General features: G+C 40.6%; 1 protein-coding gene across 2 annotated transcripts; it reads left to right on the top strand.

Moving 5' to 3' along the window:
- The first annotated feature begins 3,817 nt into the window (after nucleotides 1–3,817).
- Nucleotides 3,818–11,698, top strand: wt1b (WT1 transcription factor b). Of its 2 annotated transcripts, none has more exons than XM_034562186.1 (9): nucleotides 3,818–4,557; nucleotides 6,622–6,744; nucleotides 7,539–7,635; nucleotides 9,015–9,095; nucleotides 9,513–9,618; nucleotides 9,711–9,861; nucleotides 10,060–10,149; nucleotides 10,714–10,806; nucleotides 10,973–11,698. In XM_034562186.1, exons 1-9 carry the CDS (start codon nucleotides 4,140–4,142, stop codon nucleotides 11,092–11,094), a joined length of 1,281 nt encoding a protein of 426 aa, XP_034418077.1. In that variant the 5' UTR covers nucleotides 3,818–4,139; the 3' UTR covers nucleotides 11,095–11,698. The 2 variants fall into 2 exon arrangements, with proteins under 2 accessions (XP_034418077.1, XP_034418069.1); XM_034562178.1 differs by having other exon boundaries at nucleotides 10,714–10,797; nucleotides 10,973–11,589.
- The last annotated feature ends 519 nt before the right edge of the window (nucleotides 11,699–12,217 follow it).

The raw sequence follows: 12,217 nt of genomic DNA on the forward strand, positions 1-12,217 counted from the left end.
TATGTCTATTTGAGTAACATTTGCTCAAAACTAGCTGTTTTAGCAAATTACTGTAAGTAGATTTTTTTTTTTAATGGAATAGAATTTGTTGACTATATAAAAAAAATCAGAATATTGCCACCTGTTTCCTTTAACTTCAGTCAGTATGCAGCAGTTATATAGTTTAATCTGCGTGTTTATATTCCTTGGTTTTTCCTATTCCAGGAGCCTCCAGCTTTGAACATATGGGCATCCAGGAGAGAATCATCAACAACAAACAGAGAGCCGGTGTGTGAAAGATCAGTGGACCAGTGTTGTGTCTGACACATGAACCATGGAAATGCTCGCTCTCCCACAGATCTTTCTTCTCTGTTTCTTATCTCCTGTCTGATATGCAACACTTTGAAGAGCGCTCGGAGAAGATACGAGAGAGAATTAAAAACTGAAGATTGTTGTTTTTCATGTGGGTCATAGGGAAGAGGAACAATGTACATGCTGTTTAAAGCAGTGTTTGACATTGTCTTGAAGAGAAATTCATTGTCGGTATAATATGAATGTTTCCAAATGTGTCCTTAAATGTGTAAAGCAATGAGTGATGATGGCCAGGGCGTTCAGATTTAGTTATCTTAAAGAGCAGAAGCCTGGCTGTCACAAATGTCCAAATAGTGCCCTGAGAAAGTAGTGAAGCAACACAGAGAAATACTTGTTCTGCCTGACTTTTGTTTGAAACAGTAACCATTTCCTAGATATCACAGGCAGATAGGAGGGAACTGATGAAACATTACAACACACTGCTGTTAGGGTTTTGTATCAGTGTGTGTCCATGCCCACACATCGAAGGACTGGGCCTTTCTTTTATGCAACTATCACATCAAAATAACACCTGTTGCTCTTCGGCAGTCCTCTCCTGCATCATATCACATTCCTTTTTATATATACAGTAGTATTATTTAATAATACATATTATTTAATAAATCATGTCATTTTAAATAAATAGTGCTCCTGTTTTTTTTTTAAAAGAAGCAGCTCCATGAGCGGTCTTTCCCCGGATGCAATAGCACGAATACAGATGTTTATTAAAATGGGAAAAAAATAGTTTATTTTTCACGTGCTCTGCCAGGTCACATATCTGCATAGTTTATCATATGTCTTTTTGGCTGAAAGAAATCCTTCTCAGATTCCCTCTTACTCATCATGGTGTAGAAAGTTTGAGCCGTGTTTTATTTCTTGTTAAGGGTCAGAGGCAGTATTGACCATTTCGCTTTCTGTGCACAGTGATGTTGTTTTAAACCCTGAGTAAACCAGAGATTGATCTCAAGAATGGGTGTATTTGGGGACTGCCATCCGTCATAGGAGCTGAAAGGGTTGTTTTCTCCTGGCCCCGTCACCTTTGATGAATCCCTGCAAAAGACTCCGCTGGGGAAGGCACGGCCAGCATTTGCCTTGGCTCAGAGGCATTGCATTTTCTTTCTACAGATACTTTTAGTTGTGCCACAACCTTTTGTACATGTAGCACATTACTTTAGTTTGTGTTTGTTTGTAGTGGGTGGAACACAGAAAGTTTTTCCAAATTGTTTTGGGAGAAATTAATTTTCAGCTGTGTGGACACCCTCTGAATCACTGGGTGTTCCTCAGGGGTATGGCTCTGCCTTTGCACTCGTTTATTTCCCAGAATAGGGTAAGTCACAGAGCAATTTATCTTCTCCATGACCACAAACCACCCAGATGAATCTTTGTTTAGCTTGTAGGAGCATGTGTAAGGTTGTGACCTGTTGTAATCAGATACACTCGGACTGTATGATTGTCATATATTCTCTTGTTTTGCCAAAACTGGGGGAAATAGACTGCGTTTTATTGTAGTCTGAGAAGGCTTCAGTTGCCAGTAGGCCTCTTCTTTCAGGCCCAAGTGTCCCGTTGGGGTTGCATTTTACCTATTATCAAGCGGTTGTCACTGCTAGTGAAGACCATTGGTTTTGCACAAACATCGTGAATGTTCAATATCCAATAGTAAATACACTTAACGCTGCAGTTTCTTTATGGCTCCAGCAAGAACTTCATCGATAAAAGGAAACTTTAATTAAAAGTGACATTGTGCAATAATTAATGGCACCTCAGCAGTTGTCCCTCTGATTTCATCATGCTTACAGTGACTTCAGACCTCTCTTTCTCCTTTTGTGCCCTTTTCTCCTTTTCTTTGCCTATTTCTAATACCCCTCCCCCCACCCCCCACTTCTTTTTAAGTTGAATTAGGGGTCACTGACATTCACTGGAATCCTAGATTAATATTCCAGATGGTGATGACAGGACCTGGCTAACGCAATTCACCTCACATCATCGTCCCTGTTCTCCTATCTCAAATCGACAGTGTATTTTTTGAATGCCATCTCAAAACTCACTTTGTGAAACTAATTCTCTAGTTGCTCATTTATCATTATCCATCATGTTGTCCTCTAAATGGAAAAGGTGTCCAACAGGTCATTAGTTCAGAGGTAAAGAAAGTAATTTTAATTGACAGACAGCTTAAGGCTTACTTTTGCTTTTGCCGTTTTTCTGCTGGTTTTCCTGCTTATTTCCATTTAGTAATGTCCAGCAAATACAGATTGATTATAATGACTTGATAAACATGAACACGGCCAACTGTTCAGTAATTCAAATTCTCCAATATGACCCTTATTTCATAATATATAGTAATCCAATATGTAATCACTTTTTAAAAAATCTTATCATATTGACTTTTACAGTTGTATAAACAGTGAAATGAGTTTCAAGAGTGTTGTTGTCTCCTTCATCACAGGTCAACTGTGACTTTTATGTTACACTGAATGTAGCACAGTATATTTTTAAAGAGCAACTTTGTCACATTTTAAAGTTTTCAGGAACTGCTGATCTGACAAATATTATAATGTTAAAAGATCCACAGCAGCTGTCTTGAATTTATAGTCATATTCTAACTTACTGCATTCCTGTGTAGTTCCACATCGAGTTAAGCTTGAGTTAAGGTCAAAACCTCTATCGCTTATGCACTCTCTCTCTCTCTCTCTCTCTCTCTCTCTCTCTCCCTCTCTCTCTCTCTCTCTCACACACTCCCCCTCTCCTCGACTAATAAATAAGTATTCTTTTGTGTGATGTGGCTTTGCTCCAAGGCCATGCAGTTTGTGCATGTTGCTTTTAGAAAAACAGTACAATTCCCAAAATGAGAAAATTCAGAGCACATTTTCTGCATGTTTTATCATTTTTACATTTTGAGTAGGTTAATAATTAATACATCTTTATATTCAATCCAGTTGTTTTCAAAATATGTCATTGCATTCAATATATTGAATAAAAAACGTCAGAATGAACAGATCAATAAAAAAAGATGTCTCGTCTCTTTAGTTCACAAGGTTGCCTTGGATATTTCATAAAAACAGATGAGTCAGAGGAATCATAAATTATGATACATCTGAAGAACGGTGTATTACAATTAGAATATGCACTTCTACGTGATGTCTACATGATGTGAATTTTCAACAACTACTCTTTTGCTCATACTCTTGTGGCTGTTTAATGCTTTTAGAGCAGCACAGTCCTTCAGAGAAATTAAATAAAAACACCTCTCTCCGTCTTGCACACACTTATTCATACACGCTAACACAAACATTCAACATCAGCAACGTTTAAACTCGACCAAAGAATTAAGAGCAACACACACCCATGCAAATGTGACATTAGTCAGAATCTACTCAGAAGTGCAGACTGTGCTGACCGGGTCAAGGCAAGGGAGTCATCTTCTTCTCAGCCTCCCTCGCTCCTCCCCCTGTCCAATGAGTTATGCAGTATTTGAGCCTTCAGGAGAGTAAGGAAAGTCAGACATTATAGAGACAGAGGGACAAGGCACTGTTACCCTAACAGACTCCCTCTCTAAACCCTCTGCCAATACCCCGGGAGCTTGAGATTTGGCGTGCATATTTTGATTATCTTCAGTTCATGACTTGTGGCGGAAAAGATGGCTCTTGTTTTTGCTGAAGAGTTTGCTTATTGCTCCTTCCGTTAGTTGTTTTTAGGTGTTTTGTTAAACTTACAGGAGACTTTACAGTTCATTACTGAGTGACTCTTTAAGCCGTGTCTTCCAACGGACTAACGTCGCTCCTTCTTTGGACTGTCTCGATCTGCCTTCACCAATGCTGACCGAACCGTGTGGAGCCATGTCGATGGGGTCAGATGTTCGAGATCTGACCCTCTTACCTCCAGTGCCCCCTGTGTCGTCCTTACCAGGCGCTGGGGGTGGCTGTGGGATGTCCGTTGGTGGTGGCCAGTGGACCCAGCTGCTGGACCTCCACCCTGGCTCTCCCTACAGCTCCCTGCCCTCCCACCACTCCCTCATCAAGCAGGAACCCGGTTGGGGCGCCACAGATCCAATAGAGGACCCTCACTGTGGACTCGGGGCCTTCACAGTGCACTTCTCGGGCCAGTTTACAGGCTCGGGCCCCTGTCGAGTTGGGGCCTTCGGAGAGCCAACTGCAGGTCAACCCCTGATGTTTCCCAATGGAACCTACCTGCCTGGCTGTATGGACAGTCCTCCTGCACCCAGGAACCAGGGTAAGCCTGCTCATTACCAGTCTGACCTCTGTCTTCTCTCATCAGCGTAATGTTATGTCAAACATGACGAGCAGATGTTTTCACACACGAATCAATAAAATCCAGATGTATTGTGTTTTTCCTGCTGCATGTGTTCATGATGTAACTTCATGTGTAGGGGTTGTCAACAGTGTTGCGTCTCAGCAGGATGTTATGTGCTGGCCTGGGTCATTCTGTCCCATGTCAGGAACAAGCTTGACAGCTTTCTGCTGATGCTCTGGCAGACATCGACAACAGTTCCTCTGCACCGGGCGTTTCAGCACAAATTAATGCTTTTAATCACTAGCAGAGTCACAACGACCTTTAAGACATCAGTATAAATATATGCAGGTAGATCTTCACCAGGTCGTATTGCTACATTACTTCTTTGTCCATTTGTCAAATGCTATGCCAGTAGTTATACCTTTTTGAATGGTATCTCTTATGCATCCATATGAAGTTCAAGTACATTGTAGTTTTAAGTAATTTATTGTGCTGAATGCACACACAGACACTCCTTTGCAGTTTTGAATGTCACACATTGTTTTCTACGACTGACAGTTTTAAAATACATGAGCGTGTCTAACAGCAGCAGTGATATAAAAATATTACTCGCACTGGTTTATTAACCTTGGTAATGGTAATCCAGTATTTCGTACATACCAACCAAGTTAATAGGAAATACACATATATGAATAATACCTTTTGAGCTTCCACAGTGAGTGTTGCAGTAGTCATACAAGCAGTCGGGAGAGACTTAATTCATCCAGTGAATTGAAATTAGCCATGGACAGGAGGCAAAAATGCTTCATGAGCTTATCAGCTGATTTTAAATGAATGACAACGTTTTGCATTTAAAAGTTTTGATTTTATTGGCATGGACAACGTAACCCATACTGACTCTGTTTTCCTTTTTGTTCTTCAAATAAAATTTGAAAAAACATTTGACCCCAAGTGTTGTGTTGAGCAAAACAACTTCCTCTGCTAAAAAAAGAAATGACAGAGAAAGAAAAAAAGGTTATTGTGTTAAGATCTTTATTCAGAAGTATTACTCCAGGAGAATTCCCAAAACAAAAACTAAGAATTAAGGGGAACATTTCTTTTTAAGAGGAATACTTTTTTCTCTCCAAACAATACCTCTAGGATCTTTTAATCCCAATAGAGCTGCACAATATATATATACATATATATTTTTTGGAATCAAACCTCTGAGAAGTCAAATGTCTGTTTCCTGGATATGATGTATCTGCCTTTACTGTAAACGAGGCATGATTGTTGTCTATTGGGGCTCACTACTCAGATGTCAGGTTTAAGGCGAAGTGTCTGCTGATGTGGATTTCATAGTCAGTTTGCAGTCTTTTGTTGTTTGCTCACTGGAATGTAATTTTTGATGAAGCGATAGACAACTCAGCGTAGTGCTCTGCAGGCTGAAGGGATTTAAGTAAGAATTTGTGAGTCATTTTTCTCAGAAACATTTCAACAGGCCTGACTCAGGATATAGCAACCTGTCTACGCTGTGTATGTAAAATAAACATGCACACACGTTGCATATGTCCGTATCATCATTTTCACTAGCTTTCTGAAATACAACACTCTTATTTAACTTCCCATCTACCCCCCCAAAAAAGAGACGTAACTATTTATTGCTGACTTGAATGAATGAAGAAATGAATGAATGAATTAAGCATACATTCAGTTCATTACTTCTAAACCTTGTTTTTCTACTGAGTATATTCTCCAGCACTCATCTCAGTCTGTCTGTGGTGTGTTTGCCAAATTTATTTTTCCACCTGCCATAAATTTTGAAACCACAAGGCCAAAGATAGATGGTGGGGATATGTTTCAAGGAAATGGGATTTACAAGTTTGATGAATGTCTCTCTGTGGTAACCCTTCCAGGGTCTAAGAGCTACTACCGGGGGGGATTCAGATAACTGACCAGATACTGCAGGCTTTGTTTGCGAGATGGTGATCTAATGACTCAACCAGGCAAATAAGATCATTTCAATTGACCATTGCTTCTCTTTTTTTTCTTTTCTCTTTTTAGGCTATGGAGCAGTGGGTTTAGAGAGCAACCCCAGTTATGGTCACACTCCGTCTCACCACACCCCTCAGCTCTCCAGTCTGTCCTTCAAACACGAGGACACTCTGTCACCGCCAAACAACATAGGTAACTACAGCTTGACGTCTTTTCTCACTAAATTGACTCGCAGACTGGAAGACTGTCATGTCACAGCAAGGTTATATAAGTAACCCATCATTTTTCATATCACAACAGAATCACTGTTCTCAATTTTTCCTTCATCTCTCTCCGTCTCTGTCTGCACACGCGTTCATGAACGCAGGCATACATAAACACAGCCTGCCTCTCGTTCCTAAGCATACGTATGGTTAATGACTCTGGAAATGATAACTTGAGGAAACAGCTTTATGTGACTCTCCTGGAATGTCAAAAACTGTCTCTGGAACAATATACTAAATGAACCTGAAAGAGACCGCTGTTTCTGATTGACCCGCTCTCTCTTTGAAGGAAGAGCTGAGTGTTTGTGCATGCATGTCTTAATACTCATTTACAAATATATATTTGAGTGCATTTTGTGTCGGCTCTGATGAAAGGAACTTGAAATATCCATCAAATGCAAACAAGAATACCTCAAGAACATTTTTGGGAGAGTTTTCAACTTAATACTGGATAGTAAGCTGAACTTTGAAAACCAGACATTTTGAAAAGCAAAACTTTAACCATCTGTCAATTGCCAAAATTCTTGATCAACTAAGTGTTTTTTTTTTTCAACTAAAGGTGTGAATATTTGTCCGTTTTCTTTTTCCTCTGTGATGATTAAATAAATATCTTTAGGATCTTTAGGGCAAAACAATCCATTTAAATATGTCATCTCCTGGGAAAATAAATGTTATAGACCAAAAGATTGAGAAAATAAGCAACTTTTGTGTTTGTATTTTCAGTTGACCAGTACCCTGCTCCTCCTCCCATGTTTGGTTGCCACAATCCATCTGAATCCTGTCCAAGCAGCCAAGCTCTGCTGCTGAGAAACTACAACAGGTACAATGATTTGATCCTGCATGCTGCTACATTTGACTCCTGCTACTTTGAATCTGCTCTTGTTACATTTCCACTCTTCCCAAACGTTTTCAGACTCCTCACTCAACAATTAACGTCAGATTCTTTCCACCGGCACCACATGCAGCTCCATCACTTGCTGGTAATTTTTAGGAGTGTGAACTCTCTCTGATCCGATGCTTAGCCCTGGTCTGCCTCTGTACTGTCTGGATCCTGAATTCTAATTTGTTCTGAGGTTAAGTGCTGCCCACTGGTGCTCAGCAGGCCAAAACAAACACAGAGCGATCTACTGCTGATGTGTCTGAGTCTGCCCTGAGGAAAAATTAAGGGAAAAGTAAAAGAGACAAGTTCAGTGAAAGTGAAAGTTAAGTGGGGGGTGAGGGGTAGTTGAGGCTGGGAATCTGCTCAATGTAACCTCTGAATGTGCTTCCAACTTGTTTTCATTTTGATGCAAAACATCTCAAACGGCAAATTAGGATGACATTCTTTGAATGCCGCCCTGCGATGTTGTTGGAGAAAAGGAACATGTGCAACCCAAATACTGGAACAGAACAGTTGATAAGAAGAAGGAAGACTTTGCGGTTGTTAGAGCTTTATGGCATGAACTGGAAACCCTCAAACAAACACAGAGACACGCACACACACACGCACACGCACACGCTCTCACGTAGACAGCATGAATATATGTCAGATATCAGTGAGTCTTTCCACAGTTTAACATAGCTCAGAGCTGATTAGCGAGCCATCGCGATCCTTCCTTCAAGGACTTCTCAAGGAATGCCGTCCAGAATTCCCCCGAAACTGGTTCCCGCCTAATGATACTGAGGACAGAGTGATGTCATGCACTGGTCCATGGTGTACTAGGCACGGAGGCACTCACCCCCGCAGAGTGCACAACTGCATCTCCAAGTGTGTGTATTTCTGTCAAGTGTGTGTGTGTGCGGTAGTGTGATCTGCCAAGGTAAAGAATGGCTCTCAGCCCATGTTTTTTAATGAAGCCAGTGAGGAGTGTGGTGGGTGGACAGGATGTGTTAATAAGCGAGCAATTTGGAGTTTCCCCTGAATGAAACGCTTTCATTATCCTTAGAAGGGGAAATTAATGAGAGGAACATAAATATTGTAAGTGTTTCTGATTTCACGATTTCCTAGACAATTAATTAATGAAGGCAGAAAACAAACAAACAAACACACACAGTATTTTCCCTTTCGTCGTTCATAACCTCAGAGCTAACATTGTTCTATAACCCTTTGATTTGTGTAACGTTTGTTGTTGTCTTTAAATTTCACAACCCACAAAAAGAGTGAAAATCTAGTTTTCACAAATGTAAAATGCTAATGACTGTGCTGCATGTTTCTCTCAGTGATAACCTGTACCAAATGGCATCTCAGCTCGATTGTGTAACATGGAACCAAATGAACAACCTGGCATCTTCCATGAAAAGGTGAGCATTTTTATTTATTTAAAAAACATGCTCTATTCTTCAGTGTTGACCAATGTTTGTAGTGGTGCAGAGGAGGAGGAAGAGGAGGGTTTGACCAGATGGATGTTGGCCTACTGCCAAGGGAAATCAGTAGAGGGAGAAGACCATATTCATGTTTGTGTATATGTCGTTTTTTGTGTACAGTCTTGAGCTTCTATTGTATGTTTTAAAGATTGTTTTTGCAAAGTAAGGACACTTTAGTTTTTAGAGTTAAGTCATGATAAAGATAGCTATAGTTTGTGCAATGTAGGAGAGAAATACCTTTCTCATGTAGATTAAACTCTCTGACTATATTAATTTTGACTGATGAACACAATTTAGTATGTATCTGTTTATCTAACTGCCTGCACTCAAACTCATTTTGCTCCTGCCCGGCAGTGGCCATCCACCCAGCTATGACAGTGATCCCACAGCCCCTCCTCCACCCATGCTCGTCAGTGCCCAGTACCACATACACACACACGGTGTCTTCAGAGGACTTCAGGTCAGTCAAAGCGAACACACATGTGATACATACAACAAGTAATTACAATAAACTTCTCCACTACAAAGTCCTCTGACTTCTCTTTCCTAAAGGATGTTCGACGCGTAGCTGGTATTGGTCCACCAGTTGTGAGGTCATCATCAGAGGCCAACGAAAAGCGTCCATTTGTATGTGCTTATCCTGGTTGCAGCAAGAGATACTTCAAACTGTCACATCTGCAGATGCATGGCCGCAAACATACAGGTGAGAGGATTTGACTTTTTTCCTGCTATAAGAATACTATGAGAAATACGTACAGGCTGTTGAAGTTGAGTTTAAAAATGTAATTAAAGATTCAATATGTATGCCATAATCTGTTGGTGAAACAAGTGTTTATGCTCAGGTTTGAATGTGTTAAAGGAAGATTGATAAAGCTGTTGATATGGGTGGTTTATTTTGCAGGAGAGAAGCCTTACCAGTGTGATTTCACAGACTGCGGCCGCAGATTCTCTCGCTCGGACCAGTTAAAGAGGCACCAGCGCAGACACACAGGTACACTGGTGTCAAGCTACGTATGAGTTTCCTCCAGGGACATAGCTACCACTGAGGTCATGACCTCTATTTTTTTCCTTGTGATTAACATGGGAGATTAACATTTCACATTATTAAAAAAATGTTTTTGTATAGGCAGATTCAAGGGTTTTTAGATTCAGTAGATTTCCCTTGACTACTTTTAGGCCAATAAATAAACAAATACTTCTAGGATTTAGTATATTCCCATCACGGTTGTATTCCTGGCAGTTTGGAGAAGGCCATGTGAAATAAAATTAGGTCTACCAGAAAATGTAACAGCTAAATAAAATAATAAAATATGACACTAAAGGTGTACTAAAGGTTAAATATATTATTCTGTGTGAATTCTAAATGATTTGAATTTAAAAAGTAAAAAAACTATTTGTTTAGACTGTAAAATCTCCCTGGACAATATTTATTTGTAATGATTTGAACCTCCACAGTGATCACTCATCTCATTGTGTATTTAAACTGTTGACCCTCACCTCACCCTCTTCTCATGTCTGTCTCAACAAACAAACAACCGTTTGCACCTCTGTGTAGGAGTGAAGCCCTTTCAGTGCGAGACCTGTCAGAGAAAGTTTTCACGGTCAGATCATCTTAAGACACACACTCGGACTCATACAGGTAAAACAAGTGCGTATACCTTTATTTTCTACCTTTCCATTCTTTTTTAGTTTGTTTGTTGGCTCACCTGACTTTAACTCAGACAACAAAACACAAGTTTGCATTCCATGAGTTGAATTCACTCTAAAGCAATGATTTCCATTTTTTTTTACCTTGTCTGTCCCCTCCTTGTCAGGTGAGAAGCCGTTTACCTGCCGCTGGTCCAACTGTCAGAAGAAGTTTGCTCGCTCTGACGAGCTGGTGCGCCACCACAGCATGCACCAGAGGAACCTGACCAAGCTGCAGCCTGCCATCTGAGCAGCGAGAGGAGGAGGAGGACGAAGAGGAAGGTGACATTATGTCGTGCCAGCGAGTGGAGGAGGACGCTGGAGCCTGGTCAGCGGTTATGGTGCCTTGCCAGACTCGCTGAAGTGGTGAGTCCAGCTGATGCCTCCCTCTGCCAGACGACGTCAAGAGACTCTGATGAACCCCCGATCTTCATGATGCACCTCAACTAGAACTAGTTCTGGTGATTTTACTTAAAAACTCAGACTGAGAGGGTACAATACCACAGTGATCCTGAGCCAAGAAGAAAATTGTTTTTATGTGAGATGAGGAAAATGTTGATACACTCTTTTGGATATTTTAGTACACTTGCACTGGCTTCTTTTTTATTGTTAAAATGGTGTCACCTTGAAAATGTGCAGGACAATTTAAACTGGATTTAGGAAATAGACAATGTGTCTCTTTTTGTCTATTAAGTTGAGGTTTTTTGCTTTGGGGAATGTGAACATCCTTATATTCTTACAGTATATATATAGTCTCTAAATTGCTTTGTATATATGTGGTGTATTTGCTTATCTTTATGATGTTCCTTTTGTATTTGTTATGTCTTTTCTAAGTTTATAAAATGTTGATTCACGTTGTTGTCTTTTAAGAGAGAGAGTGTGTGTGTGCGTGTGTGTCTGCTGTGTGTGTGTGTGTGTGTGTGTGTGTGTGTGTGTGTGTGTGTGTTAGAAAGAGAAGAGGTGTTGGTGTTGTCAGGTTAAGAGGCCACCTATGAGTGGTAGTGTGTGTGTGTGTGGGGGGGCAGACAGTAAAACAGCACCCAGCTGCGACTCTGACAGGGTGCAGGTCTCACCCTAAATCTCTGACACACATCTTCATAACTAGGAACATCTGGAGCCCAGTAAATCTCATTAGAAAAGACACATACCTCAGTGTCAGCTGGCTGTACTTCACTGACTTCCCCCTTCTGCGTAAGCTGGGCCCCTACATGCACACATGTTCACACACACACACACACACACACACACACACACACACACACACACACACACACACACACATTAAAGTCCCAATTGTAAATAATATCCTTCAGTTTGGAATGGCATTTTACATCATGGAGCCACATGATGGCAGTATCAGCCTTTTCACTCCA

The sequence above is a fragment of the Cyclopterus lumpus genome, chromosome 3 (genome assembly GCF_009769545.1).
Source record: "Cyclopterus lumpus isolate fCycLum1 chromosome 3, fCycLum1.pri, whole genome shotgun sequence".
Taxonomy (NCBI): domain Eukaryota; kingdom Metazoa; phylum Chordata; class Actinopteri; order Perciformes; family Cyclopteridae; genus Cyclopterus; species Cyclopterus lumpus.

What these genes read in the sequence shown, in the direction of transcription:
- wt1b (XM_034562186.1), top strand. Translation starts at nt 4,140, where the DNA reads ATGCTGACCGAACCGTGTGGAGCCATGTCGATGGGGTCAGATGTTCGA. An exon ending in TCCTGCACCCAGGAACCAGG is followed by an intron (nt 4,558 to 6,621) that starts GTAAGCCTGCTC and finishes TTCTCTTTTTAG; the next exon opens with GCTATGGAGCAGTGGGTTTA. An exon ending in CTGCTGAGAAACTACAACAG is followed by an intron (nt 7,636 to 9,014) that starts GTACAATGATTT and finishes TGTTTCTCTCAG; the next exon opens with TGATAACCTGTACCAAATGG.